The 18,937-nt window shown below is 39.7% G+C and overlaps 1 protein-coding gene across 1 annotated transcript; it reads right to left on the bottom strand.

Moving 5' to 3' along the window:
* Positions 1 to 2,566: 2,566 nt before the first annotated feature.
* LOC126998740 (importin-5-like) lies at positions 2,567 to 18,425 on the bottom strand. Its single transcript, XM_050860730.1, has 17 exons — positions 18,277 to 18,425; positions 13,924 to 14,073; positions 13,448 to 13,674; positions 12,612 to 12,813; positions 12,239 to 12,364; positions 11,565 to 11,732; positions 11,183 to 11,422; positions 10,596 to 10,775; positions 9,761 to 9,880; positions 9,372 to 9,590; positions 8,888 to 9,088; positions 8,358 to 8,546; positions 7,237 to 7,596; positions 6,705 to 6,962; positions 6,213 to 6,461; positions 5,904 to 6,062; positions 2,567 to 5,267 (listed from the first exon to the last, which is right to left on the bottom strand). Exons 1-17 carry the CDS (start codon positions 18,412 to 18,414, stop codon positions 5,109 to 5,111), a joined length of 3,345 nt encoding a protein of 1,114 aa, XP_050716687.1. The 5' UTR covers positions 18,415 to 18,425; the 3' UTR covers positions 2,567 to 5,108.
* Between the last annotated feature and the right edge of the window lie 512 nt (positions 18,426 to 18,937).

The raw sequence follows: 18,937 nt of genomic DNA, 5'->3' as shown, positions 1-18,937 counted from the left end.
TAGTGCTAACTTTTTAATATATGGATTTAGCTTCAATTTAGTATTTTGGCTCTAAAACCCTTTAAAACAGACCTAGTGACCTGAAATTTCAATATGTTGTAACTTGGACAAAGAGTTTTCCAGAAAGGTATAGCATGCCAAAATCAGATGATGATAATTAAAGGTGTAAACAAATATCGAATTCATATGTTATTAAATCCCGAGTTCAAAGAGTTGGAAATGGAAGATGCGTTACCCTAAAATACCAAAAAAGTTTCCCTAATGACAGTCCAACTAGCCTACTACAGATCGTGATTTACCCAAAGTGGAAACTCTGAAATTACTGCGCCATGTGCGGACAAAAACAAACCGGTATGATCCTTTTTTTTTTTTTTAGTGGACTTAATTAAGTTAGCAGAGGAACTGCTTTTGTATGATGTGGCTGGGTGTGATATGGTGTTCTGTGGCTGGGTATAAGATGTGTGGTGGGGTGTGGCTGGGTGTGGTATGTGCATGGTGCACTGTGTCTGGGTTTGATTTGCCTATTCATTTAGTATTATATATAAAAGCTATGGTCCATACTCTTTACTATGCTCAATTTGATGTAATACTTGCAAATGAGGAGGGTCCCGCACGCCTTTGACCATCTATACCCCTGTAAACAGCTTTTTCTCTTTGTTACTGTTCATCTTTTCTTTTGTTCTCTTCTTCTCTTTCTTGTAATTGATAGCTGTTGTGGCTGGTGGAACAGATGTTCGTAACACTTATCTCCCAGTGAGTATACAGAGAACTAACCATTTTTACTAAGCTTCTACAAAATGCCAAAATAACGTTGCATTTTCGCCAACCTTTGCTCGTGAATGAACCATGTAATATGATTGTTACCCCTGTATAGGTGTCCTTAGGGGTTTCTGTATAACTCTGAGGCTCTTCGTGGTCTTTAAAGTACGTTAATAAAGATGAAATAATAAAAGGGATAAAAGTTTGGGCAAAAATCAAGTCCACCAACACAAAGCGGTCATACAACTTCACCTTTTCCCTGTTTTATCCTTAATTACTGCGTCTCACCTGTATTCCTGTGGTCAGTAGGCGTCCTTAAGGGTTCCTATATAATCCTGTGGCTCTACTCGCGGGTGACAGGAAGGAAGAGCCAATGGGACAACTCGCAGCTGACGGCCAATACGACGCACGTGAACTCATTGATGTGATTCGAAGAGCCGTGACGGACGGTGTTGCGAGAAATATCTCCTTGCAGAAATAAATCGCTCTGCATGCGCACTGGGGAATACACAGCAGGAAAACACATTGATGTCCCTGGTTTTGTTCTAGTTTGTGATCTTTGTGATTGTTGATATTGCCGGCGATCGAGACAACACATCAGACCAACACACAAAACAAGCAGGAACTGAGTGAACATCAACGTGGGGTAATTCTTTCTAAAATCTGCCATGTTCGTTTGTTGTTAAGCCTTCTCTGGATTAAAAGTGTTGCTCTGATGTTTGAGCCGTGTATTGGAGCCGAAAAAGGACAAGTAAACGATAGCGGGGAGGGAAATATAGAAAAAGTAAGCAATTAAGTGGGACTTCTCTTATACGAGCTATTTTCCGGCTGCGAGCTGATTCCTACAACGGCAAATTTCAAATTACGGACGGAGCCTACGAGAGGAAGTCATTGCCATGGTCCATTGCAGCATACAGGTTGCCCAATGTATAACTATATTTGTTGACTGGGAAGTGCCCTCTGCACCTGCTCTAGTTAAAAGGCGGCTTTCATGTTGGGAAGAATACATCAGTGGAGGTACTAACACAAATTTTCAGGTTTGGAAAATTGTTGAGCATAGGAACCCATGCCACCATCCCTACCCTCCACAAGCACTAGGCCGGGGAAAAATACTCTGCAGAATGTTCTAAGATTGACAGGAAATGTATGAACATCAATTTCAGTTAGTTATGTTTCCCAACCCCAAGACCCATGCCCAGAGTTGTTACATGTCCCTAAGACTAGAATTGTTCAAGGGTTCATGAACTAGTGCACCATCTTACATTTCTGAGGAGTCCAGGTGCATGCACAAAAAATGTCAGTACGCATATCAGCAAATCTGTAAGTGATAATGAAGCTACTCTCCTGTCTGTTCTGAAGTTTATTTTGTATCCCCAGGTTTCACACAAAGGAATAATATGGCAATCATATATACGTATATTTTTTTTCGTCCTGCCTATAGCGCTGATTGGTTTTCTTGGTGGGGCCTGGTGGTCAGCTCCAGCCCATTATGGTGCAGGCAACCATTTCATAGTGATACCATCTTGCTTGGCTCATGCTAGTGACTGGTCCAAGCCCTTCAGTGTGGGCAGATTTTTTAGTGACTGTCCTGTATGGCCATTCCTAAGACCCTTGACTAACATATTCTTTCATGTCTGTCCCGTGTGGGTGGTTATTCCAATTATTTCCTAACACAGCATTTTTCTATTTGATTTGAGAGCAACACGACCACCAAGCCAAGTTGTGTGTGTGTGTGTGTGTGTGTGTGTGTGTGTGTGTGTGTGTTAGCCTCTCAAATCTGTTTATCAGGAGTGCATAATAAATGCTCTCAAGATGATACAATTTATTGATACCGAGAGTAAGTGTATATACACTTACCTCTTTTTAGAGAGGCAAGAAGACTTCAATAAGCAAGTGATGTTATACATTAATGGACGTTTTGTTTCAAAAAACAATAAATAAGAAAAAAATATCACAGCTTACCAAAAATTACTGAGTAAAGTCAAACTTTCATAAATCTGGTTAAATTCTTATTTCATGGACAACTCCTTAGAATAGTTCCACAATAATAACAATTGCATAGTTCTGTATATTAAGGTGGCAGGCAGTATTTTAATTTTATGCATTGTTCCAATGGAGAAAACGTCCCCATCAAAGTATATATATATATATATATATATATATATATATATATATATATATATATATATATATATATATATATATATATATATATATATATATATATATATATATATATATATATATATATATATATATATATATATATATATATATATATATATATATATATATATATATATATATATATATATATATATATATATATATATATATATATATATAATTGGTCTTACTTTAGGCTCTGCATATAAATAACAGTTTTGAAAAATAATTTCAATGTTGCATACATTAACAAACTTATTCAAATTACAAAGGATCTCCTACAAAATTGCAGTCAGCTACATTCTTTACTTTATGTGAAACTCTACGCTTGATCAGGTTGTGTAAGAAGTATCTTGAACAAGCCACAATCCCCCAATGACTAAGATGAATACTAAAAGCAGAAGTACACCTGAGAAACAAGGAGAGGTATAAATAAATGCACATTGTAAAATATGGAAAATTCTTCACAGAAATAACACTGGTAGACAAAGTAAACAGGTAACTTAAATAGCAAGAAATAATCACTTACACAGTAAGAACGAAAAAATAAAGAAAAATATACAAGAATATCTGTATTTTTGTATGGCATTTCTTGGAAAACAATGCTCTCCAAAACAAAAAACAGAAGTGACCACAGACTTATGTAAGTATTGTTATGAAACCTCTAATTAAGGTAAGAAAATAAATATTGGGGTTAGGGTTTGGAAAAAAAATAATAAATGAGTGTTATCCTAAGGTCTAGGCTGTAGTTTAGTTTAGACTCCAAACATTGAATCTGCAACTTTTTATCTTTGGTTCTTATACTGCTCAGTGGAGAAAAAAAAAATATGCTGCCTGGGTATCTACACATATCAACGGCTATAACTTACACTTCAGTAACAACAAACTCCCTAAGCCATACATTCATTCATGGTATACAAAAATAGTAAATTTTACCACACATTGATCAATTGCTGATGTAATCCATTTTTTATTTGAAAACTATCACAAAATTTAATAGTACCACATGCTTATGCAAAAACCTTCATCTATGCCTCAGTATCCTTTAGGCAGTAATCACAGGGGTCCCAAGTGTTCTGCTAATTTTTCCAGTAAATATAGGAGAAGTTTCCTGTCCAAAGCTAGATGTTTCTAGCATCCCACAGGTGTGTGTGTGTGTGTGTGTGTGTGTGTGTGTGTGTGTGTGTGTGTGTGTGTGTGTGTTTGCACGCACGCATGCATGAACGCACGTTTTTGTGTGGATGCATTACAATACACATGCATAGTTATATATATATACAAGTACAGACAGCATGGAATACAAAACACATTAACTGTCAAGTAGGATACTGCAATACTTAAATCCAAGGGTATGAAAGAAAGGAGGATAGAGAAATATCTGAAGACAATAAATTAGAACTGTAAGCATACTTTAATATTCAGCAAAGGAGTATCAGATGTGATTGAGGAAACTTAACAGTAAATATCAACTTAAAACAATTTGTGCACTATGAGGCACAGTAAAACAACCCATTCTGCTCTTTTATATTGGGTGATGATAAACATAATGGGGAAGCAAGTCAGTCATTCATCACCTGTCTTTTGCCACAACTGTTGTCATTTCAATTAGTTCACAGTAAGCACACATTACTAATCTGCAAGAAAACATGCAGCAGAACCTAAATATATATATATATATATATATATATAGATATATATATATATATATATATATATATATATATATATATATATATATATATATATATATATATATATATATATATATATATATAAATGTGTGGGTGTGTGTGTGGGTGTGTGTGTGTGTGTGCACTGACATCAGTGCAAATATAACTTTCATGCATGATTTTATATTTGAACCTAAAGCAATTTGACATTTAATTCTGGAATATCAAAACCCTTATACATGAACAAAAAATATATATGTTTTCAAGAAAGCTATATTTCTAGGCTTACTTGAAGGAAACTATCACTTTCATAAAAACACCTATATTAAAATATAATGCATAACCCTTTCATGTGGACAATACTATATGACTATGTGCAACAGCTAGTGATGTAAGATGAATGGTGGTGCTTTTGACATGTATCAAAGATACACCATAAACTTCAATTCTGGAAATTTAATGACTATTAAAAAGAAGATAATTGGAAAAGTCAACATATGGGTGCACATTGAGCTACGTTGTGAGGTACTGGTGAAGGGCAACTTGCTGCTCTTGAGACAATTGACTAATGCATGCTTGGAACATTTCTGGATTAGCTTGTAGTTGGCGAACAATATTGAGCATTCGTTTGGTTACTTCTGCATCTTTCTCCACTGCTTCCCTCTTGAAAGCCTGTGAAAAAAAAAAAAAAAAAATTATTTCCTCTCTTGCTAACCTCACAACCAGCAGCAGTTGCAAAGTTTCCTGTCAGTTTGTAGACAGACACTTCGCTGACCAGAAGTATCCAGGAAAGTCTTTATATAAATACAATTACATCCACTCACTGTTACCTTCTCAAAAAAAAAAAAAAAAAAAAAAAAAAAAACAAAAAAAAACAACGGGCTCGGCAAACTTACTATTGTAAATGATTTAATTTATTGGAGCTACTACCTATTAAAAGTCCCCATTATATGAAATACCATCCACTTCTCCTACACTGATTAACCAGCCAGCTCTTCATTGCAACTCAATATGAAAGCCATTTGCTGTTACTGTTCCTATGGGGCAAAACACTGCAGACAAACACACAAAAAAGAGAATCACCTACTCCAACTTAACCCCATTCACCCTACCCTCTCCCTGCACCTGGAAAACCCTCATAGTATTCCTCCGATCGCTGCCACAATAAAAATGCATGTAAATAATGATAATCCATTTAGAAACAAAATACAGTGACCCCACCATTCATTCTTACCCAAAGGAAGTTATGGCATCCACATACCGACTATTTTGGTCACAAAATAAACAGCACAACATTTCATAACTTACCTCTGAGAAGATTACCATAAGGCGTGGCAAATTTGAATTATTTGGCCCCAACACCAGTGGGTGGTTGTTGTCAACGAGGTCACACAAGTAGCCGTAGACGTGAGGAGCCTCGTCTGTGTCCTCCCACACAGGCAACCATGACAACCAGACGGGGATAACCTGACAAACGTGGACTTTTGATGTAATGTTTATGCAACAGATGAAGACACTAATTAACCAAAACACACAAATTACAATATGAAAACAGCAACAAAACAAATACAGTATATGCACAAAGCCTACAACTAAATGAAATTCTTGTGAACAAACCTCATCCACATTCACAGCAGATGCATTATATTTGAGGATCTTGGTGACCGCAGCAATTGCATTTTCTGTTGGGTTAAGGTTGACTTCATTGCGAGAATCTGGGTCTTGAATGACTTGCACCAGGCGGGGTATAGCCTGAGCACACACTTGGGCAAAGGCCGGGCCAGAGAACTGGCCTAGGACACCACACCCATATGCAGCTGCCTGACGAACTTCCCCTTGCTTGTCAGATAAAAAGCCAAGCATAGCCTGAAACACAAGAAATATTCCACATAATGTTAAGTACATGCATATTCTTGTGTATGATGAACCAATAAAAGTTTTGATTGATTTCCTAGTACTTACCTCAAAGACTATCATATATTGTGAATTATGATGCCTTTTAACCTTTTTATAATATCTTTGAAAGTTTACCTCTGCCTTACTTTATCTTTTAGTATACATGTCTCAAACATCTGGCTTTGAAAGGTTCTTAGTAGCTCACACACTTACCTGGAGGAAGTGGTCTGTGTATTTATCACATGCAGGGCCACCATACTCTATAACATCATCAAATATACAGAGACCCCACTGATGATCAGGCCAGGGTCTATTGGGCCCTAGAAGCTTGGCTATGTGCGGCAAAATGATGTCAAAGTAAGGGAAGAACAGCTGGCCGTACGCCGCGAAGAGCGCGTGAGTGATGTCAGCAACTTTGCTCAGGACATACACATCTTCATCGTCTTCATCTAATAGCTGCTCCTCAACAACCTGGATGAAAAATAAATTATAAGAATGAAAATATATATAAAAAAAAAAAAAAAAAAAAAAAAAAAAAAAAAATACTCATGACACATTTCTTGCTCCCCTAAAAGTTTTATATACAATTTTAGGTGTCATTTAGATGTACCTTTACCGTCATTTTTGCAATGTCTCATCCCTACAAAAGCTGAGAGAAAACGCTGTCATTTGTGGTGCTGTTAGTGAAATTGGAATCCTGTCTTTCATTAGAACTACGAAGGTAAAATTACTCATGGTAACTCACCTCATCATAATCCTCATCCTTGCGCTGCTCTTGTCTTTTTACAGCCCTCTCAAAATGTTCTTTGAGAGTTTTGTCCAAGATTCTGATCAGTTCATTAATCTGCTCATTGCTGAGGCAGCCCATTCCCAGCACCTCAATACACTTGGCCATGGCATACATGTGCTCTGACAACACCTCACTTTCAGGCTCTGTTTCAATAGCCTTGAGCAACTCAGGGCACATGTACTGCCACATTTCAGCTAGGTACTGAGGACCCTTGATCTTGGCACACTCAAGTAGGAATGGAAGAGATTCTGCAGCAGCTGTCCGAACTCCATCGTGGAAGTAGAATTTGAGCATGGGAACCATCAGCTTGACAACCTGTATTACAAAGGATTAATCAACACCATATCACATTGCATGATCAGATGAGCAGATTGCAAAAAAGAAATATAAGTATGGAAAAAATGCCTGTTTGCAGATGATACAGTATTGATGTCAGCGAATGAGGGGACACTGTATAGGATAGTAGATGGGTCTGACAGGGTGTGTAAGAGGAGGAAACTGAAAGTGAATGTTGTAAAGAGTAAGGTTATGGTATTTGAGAGAGCAAGAGAGCAGACAAATGATTTTGCAAAGCCGTATTGGTGTGACAGCAAAGGGAGTGGACTGAGGAGTGGTGGAATGGGTGAAGCAAGGTGCGCTGAGATGGTTTGGACACTTGATGAGAATGAAGAGTGTATGAGAGGATTGAATGGGTGTCAGGGGAAGACCACCTGTGAAGTGGATCAATAGTAAGTATTGGAGCAAGAGTTGGAAGTAGCAGGATTGAATGTGCTGAGAGGGAGTGCCAGAACAGGGAGATGGAGACACTTTTGCCGCAGCCACCCACTGGAGGGAAGTTCCTTTGAGGGAGCAGGGCGTCGATTAAAGTTACAAAAAATGTCTTCAACTATTGACTCAAAAGCCTGTAAGCAGAGGTGGGTCTCCACTTTTACTTGGAAAGGAGAGGAGGGAGGAGCTCCTTGGGATGGCATGGATCAATATGAACAGATTGAATGATGACTGCCCAAGGAGAGAAGTGCTAGAAGACTTTGTGAAAGGAAATGTAGTGTTAAGAGTTGGTGGATGGCTGGACTCACCTGTTCTGTATAGTCAGCAAAACCATCCTTCAGCTCCCTTGCGTAGCACACCAGCATCTGACATGCTGTGGCTTTCTCCTCAAGTCCTGCGGTGCGAATACCAAAGTTCTGCTGCTCTCCAATGGATACAAATTGCCAGTCATCATCGCCATCAACAGCATTCATATCTTCATTGTCCAATAGAGCCACCTGAGAACAGTGAGATTTTTAGCCTCGGCAAAAATACGCAACAGGTTCAGTGTTGCAACATTCTGCTATTCATCTTTCAGGCTATGACAAAAAGCCTGACAGTTACAGCTCTCTTTTAGACAATGCAAGGCAAGCCCAATAAAAAAGTTGTTCATCTTTCAGCCTGATCAAAAATAAAACTATCTATTTCTCTTTTGTGCTATGGAAAAAATAAATTATTCCTCTATCTTTAAAGAACTTTGAAGGAGTCTATGCTGAAAATCATTTAACTGCTGAGCAACTGAATAATTTATTTAAGAAATAACTAATGGATAAAGAAAAGTGAAGATTCCGATATGTACCTCAGGCTTAAGAGATGCAGTCTTCAACACGGGTCCCATGACAAGAGGTAAATAAGGTTCAAATCGCTTGCCCATAATCTTGCATATCCGTGCCCAGGCAGAGATGAGATAGGACACTTGGGGGTCATCGTCAGCCATGTCCTCTTGGTTGGTCTGGGCATTGAGCAGGAGGTCCATCATCTTGCCAGCATCTGTTAGGAACTGTAGAGAAGATGAAATGGTTAAAAGCTGCACTGGAGAGAATGGCCACCTTACACAGGCCACTGGAATGGATAATGTATAAGAGGAAGGAAGCTCCTACCCTCTTTCTTTCCTCCTCTTGTACCTCCCTTTCACACTTCTATGCTCTCATAGGATCAGACTAGACTAATAAACAGGCAATACTGGGTTGTGGACTTAAAGGGTAAACTAATGACTGCCTCTAACTTCATAACCCCGAACATTACTCAATAGTTTATCCATAATCACCGAGAACTTAACTTACCTTCTCAGCTCCCACGGCCAGGCCTATTAAAGACACACACTCAATGGTTTTCCCTCGGAGGAGTCTTAGTTCTTGTGAGTTGGCGTTCTCTATGATGTACATGAGGCATGGGATGAAGCGGTCATAGTACTCAACAAACTTCTCTTCTGCGGTGTCTGCCACTGAGGCTATGGTAGTCACAACCTGCTCTAGGACCAGCTTTGTGCCACACTCCATAAGCTGAAACACAGATGGATGCTGCCTTACACAGGAATTACATGCACACTTACACATACCAGTAGTCAACAAATTCATTTTTGCTTCCTCAGTAATGAAACTTTCAAAATTTTGTTGATTTATCTTCAAGTATGAATAAAGAAAGAAAGAAAGAAATAGAGAAGAATGCATACCTCCTTAAACTTAGCTGCCAGGATACTTTCCAGTTTTGCGATGATGGTTGGGAGGTAGTTGGCAAGAATATTCTTTGGGCAAACCTCAGAAAAGTTGACAAGTGCTGCCCCTGCATGAGCCTGCAAAGACAAAGTATTTTAATAAAAAAAAGGTCTGTCTCATTTGGAGACCTAAAATGAACAAGGAACAACCAAAATCCGTAAAGAATCTGAGTGTGACATCACATATCAAAACATGACAACTCTTGGTTTCCAGACTTCAAATTCACTGGACAACATACATGAAACTAACCGCTTAAACAAGCCTCTTACGTTTCATATTTATAATGGAATGGAACCTGTCAGACAGAGGGCTAAGGAGAGTGACTGGCCCATGAGCCAACACCTCCCTGGCTGGCCAGTGCCTCCCATTCATTAGTGGGATCTTGATGCTGCTGCCACAAGTTAGTGTGGCAAGCCAAGGGTCAACTGTATCATATTAAGAATATATCTGGTGACCTCTTTACAACAAATGATGCAGCTTGTGGACAAACCAGGAAGTGGGAAAACTAAACCATGTATACACCTCATCAGGAGAGGCTTATACCCATTGAGGCAGGTGCCTACTCCTGCATTAATACATGATGCTGTCTTATCAAATTCTTCTCAAGAAGAAAAATGCAGAACACTCCTTTGAGATGCACAAATATATTTCATGGATGCATACATGCCATCCTCCTGAACCTCATATGGTATTAATACCATTAAGATGTCTCAAACCTTCTGATACAAAAAGTTTCCTTGACCTCAAAGCCACCTGGCAGGACACCCATGACAAGGCAAGTAGTATACAGACCTGCACTCTGGGATTCACTCCATCATCCATTACAAGCAGGAGTCCAGGAACAACACTCTCATGGAACTTCTTTTGGAACACTGGAGCAAAGTCTGTCGCCATCTGACCAATGGCATTGCAGGCTGCATAGCGAACTCTTGGATGGGGGTCACGGAGAAATCCAATCACTGCTTCAACAATCTGTAAACGGAAAAATAAGGGTATTCTAGCCACCATTACTTACATGGTGCCTAAAGGAAATTAAGACCTGCTCACAGATGAATGAAGAGATGACCAGAGGCACTTGAAACCAAGAAATGGAGATGGTTAGGACACATAAGTTGGAGACAGGACAAAAGATGGGTAAAAAGTGACAAATATCCTATAAATGTACATCTGTATCTATCTATACACACCTAACAAAATGTGTGATGAGACTGACAAGTTTACAACACATTTACAATAAAACTGTAAACTAGAAGATACCAAAGGAAACATTTGGGAGAATTACATTGGAATGATAAGAGGCTGATGAAGATGAATAACAAAGATCTGGAAGCAGTGTGAATATTGTTAACTTCAGCAGCATATTAAGGTGACCCACTTACTTGAGGCAGCATGACTTCCATTTGTTTATGGCATCCCTCTCCCACAGCTGATATAGCCATCAGGGCAGCATGCCGGCACTTCCAGTTGTCACTCTGCAGCATCTGTGACAGTGTGGCATTGATGTGGGGCAGAACAGTCTTGCCTCCCAACCCACAGGCAAGGCGGTCAAGGGAGGACTCAGCCACAACAGAGTTGCTGTCATTGTCTTCCTCAGCCTGTTCGTCACTTACACTCCAGTCCTAGAGGGGAAAAAATAATGAATAAATAAATATACTTAAGGTAAATGCTGTTTTTATACTTTTCCTTACCCTCCATGCTCACACTTTTTCCTTTCATAACTCACTCTCTAAGAAAGCCCAAGGTGAGTAGCCTAAGCCTTACCTCTTCATCTTCAAGGTCAGTCATCATGTTCAGCATCAGGGGGATGAGAGAGGTCATGTACTTGGCCCCAGCCTTTCGGACCATTGCTGGGGCCGTCTCAGCGAGGGTCACTACCACTTCAAGCAAAAGATGTTTCCATCCATCTCCTACATTAGGATCCTGTAGTGCCTGGAAACATACACACACACACATATATATATATTTATTTCATTTTAATATGTACGTCAATTTTATGAGGTATTAATAGTCCCCATGGTGTTAACGATTACAAATCAGTGGGACTGGATTTGATCCCAAGCCAGGGAACATTTGGTGCCCAGCTTTCCCAGCCTTTCATCCTCCCCTTTTGGGCTGGTTGATAAACAGGCGGGGAGGATAAACTATGGTAACCTAGATGTCAGTCATACATGCCGTGACCTGGGGTTTTAGGTTCTTACCCATCACAGGCTCAAGGGCTGAAGGGACATAGATGAGCATGCTGGTCAGACATAGCTTAGAGTATTCCCTCAACTTTACTTTCCCTACCATATGTAGAGGTATATTACATTGTTACATACATTTCAGCAAATAGGTAAACAATATTAATTTCTTTAATTTTCTGTATATCTGATGGATTGATGAAGTAAATGCTTTTTGTGATAGAAGTCAATGCAGAATGTCTCCTCTCTTCATACCTTGATTGCCAGCTGTAGGATGGTTTCAACCTGTGGCCGGAGGAACTTTGGACAACTTTCTGCCAAGTCAACCAAACACTTCAAAAGAGCATCGTCATCACCCACTTCAATGCTTGTTGCAATGATCTGAAAAGATTTTGGCCAAATTGTTAAATGGCTTATATCAACCCTATACTCTCATGTGGAAGTTAACCTCATGTAAAAGGCTATTATGTTAGACTGAGGAGTAAATTTCAGTCCCCTTAAGAATAACCTGCAAGAATAAAATGCAACTTGTACTTTGAGGATCACCTGACTATTAAAACTGTGATATCCTGGTGCTGCTAACACTACATTCCTCAGGACAGATAATCAAATGGGAGTGACTCAGTACCTGCAAAAATGGCTGCAAGAGGTCAGCAAAGTTTCTCTGTATGTTTGGCTCATTGTCATGGAGGAGGATAAAGGCTGCGGTGGCCTTCACTGCAAGAGCCTGCACAGGAGGGTTGCCTGAGTCTGCCAGGGAGGATGTCAGCATGGCTTTGATCATGCCCAGGTGCTGCTGTTGCTGGTTCCCAAAGACTCCTGGCACCAAGCTGAAGACAACAAAATAAATCTATTGATCATCTAATTCCAACTTCCAATTCTGAACTCTAATTCCCCCCCAAAACTAATTTCAACAAAACTACCCAATCTGAATAAGAAAATACCTAGGCTTGATTTTTTATTCCTTTGCGTGTGTGTGTAGGGATTGACTTTCCTCTCTGCTCAAGTGGAAAATGAGCTGATGATGATTATTATATAGTTAATTCAATTTACATTGCTCTCTTTTACACACACACACACACACACACACACACACACACACACACACTGCACTCACACGTTAGATAAGTCTTCCCAACTTCCACATGCAATCATCTAATATCACCATTAGAATGCAACTCTTGGAGATCATTATTACAACTTTTAAGCATTACAAGTAACTATTAGGACATTGATGACCCATTTATCTCTGAGTATAGAGGCACTGAGTAATTTTCTGAGTGTAATCATCCCCTGGACTGCTTTCATTTCAGTAACTCTAGCAAGAAATGATGGATAGTTGCAGTGAAGATGGAACTAGATGAACTTCTATCTGTTATTGTGACCAGCTCTGTGTGAATGCAAGGAAAAAATAAATAAATAAATAAAAATAAATAATAATAATAATAATAAAAAAATGATTACCTAAATAGGGTTAAGGCCACTTCTTTGTGTGTGATCGTGGGTGAACAAGCACTCTCAAAGAGGAACTGCAGGAACTCTGGCCATTTGTTGTTGCCTTCATCATCTATCATATTGTGGGCCAGTTCACCGATGATGTCGCATAGCTTTTTTCTCATGTTGGAATCCTCCTCCTGCTGAACTGATGCCAGGAGCTGGGAGCGCACCTGGGTCTGAGAATCTGGTGGTAGCTGAAATAGGAGGGATGCAGAACATTAACCTCATGAATTCTTAATACGAGTGGCATTTCAGTATCTAGGTACGTGAAATGTCACTGGAAGGTTAAAGAAAATGTATACCCTTTTTAGATGCTTTGTATACAAAAATATATGAAAACAATAAACGAATAAATAAGAACTAATAATAAATATGAAAAGCAAAATAACCAAATAAATGCTAATAACAACAATAACAACAGTAATAATGGTAAATCAACACACCGTGGGGAACACTTCGTCAAAGCTGGTGGTGAGGAGCCGCCGCAGCAGCACAGCCGCCATGGTGCGGGCATCCTCACTGGCTGCCTTGTTCACTACATTGGTCAGGAGCAGCTGGAACTTGGTCTCGGATGCAATCTGGTCATATGTGTTCTGTGGACATGGAAGAATAGTTTTTTTTTTTAGTTAATGCCTACAGCACTAGTAGGCTCTCTTGGGGGCATCTTGGACCACCCCAGACTGTTAGTGGCACAGGCGAATTTTATTTAGTGACTACCATGATGTATGATTCTTGAGAAAAAATACATATAAAAAATGCTTGTACAATGCAAGAACAAAAAGTGACAAGTAGTCTTTAATCCTAGGCTTGGAAGACCCAATGGGCATCACTCTTTATGTTTTCCTTCAATGGATTGAGGGGTGACCAGACAATATTTAATTTCTTTTGGAACTAACACATTAATAACTATTAAAGATAACCAAAAGGGATGTCCACTTGTATAGATATTCTCATTTGTGCAAAACCCTTTTTTTACCAACCCCAAGTAACAACTTATCAGCTACTAAGAATAACTAAATTTTTTGAGGTCTCGCCACAGCCAAATTTTTGTAGCAGCACTAATGAGGAGGATCATGTTGTGATGCAAGATTACAGCCCTGAGAAGCAAATGCTATGAGTGATCCAAGCATATGTGACTGAATGAACTAAATGTCTGCTTCATGGTCCTAATCATAGAGGAAGACAGCAGTCACAGAGAAAGAACAATCCAGCAACAAATACAAATTTACAGTTAACCATTCACTTGATTCTGCTACCCCCCCTCCCCCCATTTACATTACCACAACCATACACAAAGTAAAATATGGAGAGAGGTAAAGGGCAAAGTACAATTCAGAAAAAAAATTATAATAATAAAAAAAGTGTGATTACTGGCACGATTCAGACAAGTGATTCAACCAGACCCTCAAGAATGCAGCAGCTCTTTGCAACACCATCACCCTAACAATGCTTCTAGTTACTAATACTTTATAACATCAGACATCATGAATTAAGCTATCCAAAGCAAAGTAAGCATATTAGTCTAGTTGTATTGAGGTGTGATACATTTTCCTTTAAACATTAACCCAGGGATTTATGTTGTTTATCCTTTTATTACTCATTTGATAAAGAGTTTAATATCTTGAAGGACACCATCACATGATTTGGGGGATCGGGGAAGGGGGGCTGGGCTACTGTTTGTGAGTCTAGATTACTGTTTTGGGCATCCGGGTTATTAATTTTTTTTTTCATGGTGGAGCTATATTACTGTTCTAAGATGCTGGACTATTGTCTGCAGGGCTAGGCTTTGGTGTGGGTAGGCTAGGTTACCGTTTTGAGGGTCTGGGTTACAATTCTTGGGGGGTGGGGGTCTGGGTTACCCTTTGGGGAGTACATGGTCTTATTTTGGGGCCTGAGTTACTGTCTGGAGCAAAGCTGGATCCAAGTTAAGCACTTACACTTGAGTACACAATCTAATACTCTCATGCTCTTCCTTGGACTCAAATGTGAAGAACTGGTATTGTTGGACATGGAATTCTTAAAGAGGAAGAGGCGAAGGAGGGCAAGGGATTAGCAAAGGTGTGGCCTAAGACATGATCACATAACTTGAGAATAAAGCAGATAAGGTGTGTAGCCATGGAGGTATTAAGGGTGGAGAGGCCCACAGCCCTGAGCGCGCTGTACTGGTGAGTGAAGCCAGTTTTCGTAGTCTCAGCTGTCAAATCGGCCGCCATATTGTTCAAGCCGTGAGGTACGAATACGAGGGTGGAGCGCGCCTAACATGGAGGGCGCTTGCCCTTAGAGGTAGAGTACCACATCCATGGAGTACCGTAATGTTTTTATTTTCTCTTCTTACTGTTTTCCGGTACTTTAACATGCAGGTGGATGAAATTAAAATAATTTCGTAATTTATTACTGTAAATATACTGTAACAGGTAAGAAAGTACTGTACATGATATCCAAGAAGTGCGGTAATGTATTCATGATCAGCAAGAAATGCGGTGAGGACAATTCATCACCAAGATGTGCGGTCTCCTTTACAAATACAAGTTAGAAAATTGTAAGCGGCAAGCATGTACTGCCAGTGCGTGGTCTGGCCGGCCGCTCATGGAAGTACATCCATTTGGCCACTCTTCTCCAGCTTGAACAATATGGCCGACTGACAGTTTAGTGGCTTCAAACCGCGAGACTCCATGTCCCCCCCCTGTGTGTAGCTGATGAATACAGATTATACTGTCAAAACAAATATTGATGAAAATAATGAAAGAATATGTTGATTGGGATCAGAGTAGAACACCAATGTATTTAGATTGCTTATACTGTGACGTACCATGCTCAACATTATATCCGTAAGAGACAATCATGTGCAGAGGCCAAGGGGACACCCACAAAGCTCATGGCTTGAATAAGTCAACTGATACTAGTGGGAGGGCCTTTGTATGGGAAAGGGGCCTGCACAGAGACTTGCATGGGAGAACCCTTTCACAATGACCCACCACACTAAAATAGTTTCATAGATATCCTGAGCTTGTGAAGTAAAATACAGAATGAGATGTGTTGTTGTCCCTAAGATATACCAAGATAAATTAGATATTTCTTTCATATCAGTTTAGAAACTGGTGTTCAATGGGTGGTGTTGCTATAAGTGAACTTAAGTCACAGGCTGTTAGGCCTCATCTAGATCACTATCAGCTGTAATATTTATCAGAATGCAGTAGCTTGCTCCATCAGTGAGAGGCAGGCACACTTCTGCAACCTTCATCCATTCATCATTTCATCGACGCCTGCTCCTAGGAGCTCCCACCAGGGGATGTCCACGGCAGAAGAGCTTCCAACTTTCTCAGGTAATTATTGAAAATCACTCCGCACCTCCAAAATACAATATTACGCCTCCATATTGTACTTCTCTCCCCTAGCATTCCCTCCCTCTATCTCACTCACATACACCCTTCTGGTCATCTTACTCTCCTTCATTCGCTTCATGTGGCCAAACCACTTTAAAGCTTCTGCAACCTTGCCATTTAATATTGGTATTGGAATCTTGATATGGTAAGGTTAAAAAAAGATATACCGTAAGTAGAACAAAACCCTCTCAGTTACATTTTTTCCACTGTATTACCATTATAGTGAGAAGAAAGTATAATTTAAATGATTTAATTTAATATTGAAGTAATCATGAAATTTATTATATTATATTTCTCTGTTGGTTCACTAAACCTGGTAATTGTTATAACTGAGTAAATACCAGATAGAGATAATAGGGGTGATGGGGGCAATGATAATTTAGGTTAGATTTGTTGGGTAATAATTTTCGATTACCTGATACACATCACTTTTCAGTGTTGACCTTAGAGGGTTTGGTCCTACTGCGATTTCATCCTACAGTGACATGCCACCTCGGGCAGCCCAGCAGAGTGAGGGTAACAATGAGTGATGTGGCATTTGTCATGCTGACCCTGGGCGGGTTCCCACACATTTCATGACTATTTTTGCAGTTGTTTTGATCTCTACACTCTTCCTTATTGATTTCCAGGAGGGTTGCAGATTACAATACATAAACGAGTATAACAGCAGAAGAGCAGCTAATCAATTAAGTGATGAGATATCAACACATCAATACCAAATCTTAACCCTATTAACCACCCTGAGCATCCCAGCACAGGGAGATAACAATGACTCATGCAGCATGGCCCTCATCTTGCTGCTTCAGAGGCAAGGGAGGCAGTGCTCTTAAGAGGGTGCTTCTTCTTCAGGTTTTCTACATGCCAGTCATACTTATTTCAAATTAGTTAATGCTGGTAAACTATTGATGACCCCTTCCAGCAGTTTGTTCCAGGAGCTCACAGCTCCTTTTCCACGCTCAGGATGAGACAAGTCCAAACCAGCATTACATCAAGCTCTTAAATCTGATGAGGCAATATCCACTAACACACTGCAAAAGCCATCCCATGCCCGTGACGCGAAGACGTACCCGAAACACCAGAAATTCACCCATGAGGTCATCAGTGACAGGCCCGTGATAGCGGTATTACGTAGCGGGGCTCTGATAATAGGGGGGCACAATGACCACTAACACATCCCATTGATCTAGCCCTCCCTGTGACGCGAAGATGTAACCGCGGGGCGAGAAATCGATCACTAATATCATCGCCTTCATCAAAGTCAGTCTCGTGTTGAAAATCGAGGCACAAAAACATGTCATGCACCACGTTGGGTCAGTCACCGAAATCTGCCCACCTCCGTTTTGCATGAAGACGAGGTTATTTCGTCTTGGGATTACGTTATAATTACTCCTGCAAGACTCATGTAATGCTCACCTCAGCCTGCTGCCGCACTTTGTTGTCGACGCTTAATAATCCTGTTAAAAGTTGCTGGAATTGCTCTTGTTCCCCCGCCGCCATCTTCGCCGGACACTGCAACAGACATATGATTCGGTTCCAATAATGTTTTTCCATCTTTTTCTTAATTTTTCTTCTTCTTCTTTTGACCTGTGTCCCGCTTTTTGTCGCTTCTTATCTCCTTGGTTCTTCTCCCCACTTAGATACTTCATTATGTAGTGATCAAGCTCTGTTTTCCTGTATAATTTGTTTAATATAGCAACAGTCTTTTGCCTTTCTACATTCGTTTTCCTTTATTTGCTTCACTTTAGTCTATCTCTTTGGTCATTTTGCATTTCTCTTATCTGTCCTTTTGTTTCCTTTCTACTATTACACTTGTTCTTTTTTATTTATCCTTTATTGCTTTTTCTTGCACCAGAAATATTTCACTGCACACATCACGATCGAAGGGATAAAATTAAGCAATAAAGTATCGTCTAATATTCAAGAAGCCTCCTGTTTAATGTTAGATATTTAAGTTAAAGAAAATCGAGTCTAATCTCATGTTTCCTTTCCTTTCCTTTTCCCCTCTCTCGTATCTTCCCTAATGATAAGGAGTACTGCAATGATCAATAACTCTTGTGTACTGAATAATGAAATA

This window comes from Eriocheir sinensis, chromosome 15 (assembly GCF_024679095.1).
Source record: "Eriocheir sinensis breed Jianghai 21 chromosome 15, ASM2467909v1, whole genome shotgun sequence".
Lineage (NCBI taxonomy): Eukaryota > Metazoa > Arthropoda > Malacostraca > Decapoda > Varunidae > Eriocheir > Eriocheir sinensis.
The sequence above is the reverse complement of the archived record's forward strand: the minus strand, read 5'-3'. Positions and strand labels throughout refer to the sequence as shown.

Excerpts from the sequence above, each read along its gene's own strand:
- LOC126998740 (XM_050860730.1), bottom strand. The coding sequence starts at position 18,414 with ATGGAAAAACATTATTGGAACCGAATCATATGTCTGTTGCAGTGTCCG. Across the intron at positions 12,365-12,611 it reads TCTTGCAGCCATTTTTGCAG|ATCATTGCAACAAGCATTGA; the intron begins GTACTGAGTCAC and ends AAATCTTTTCAG. Across the intron at positions 6,063-6,212 it reads CTGCTGTGAATGTGGATGAG|GTTATCCCCGTCTGGTTGTC; the intron begins GTTTGTTCACAA and ends CACGTTTGTCAG.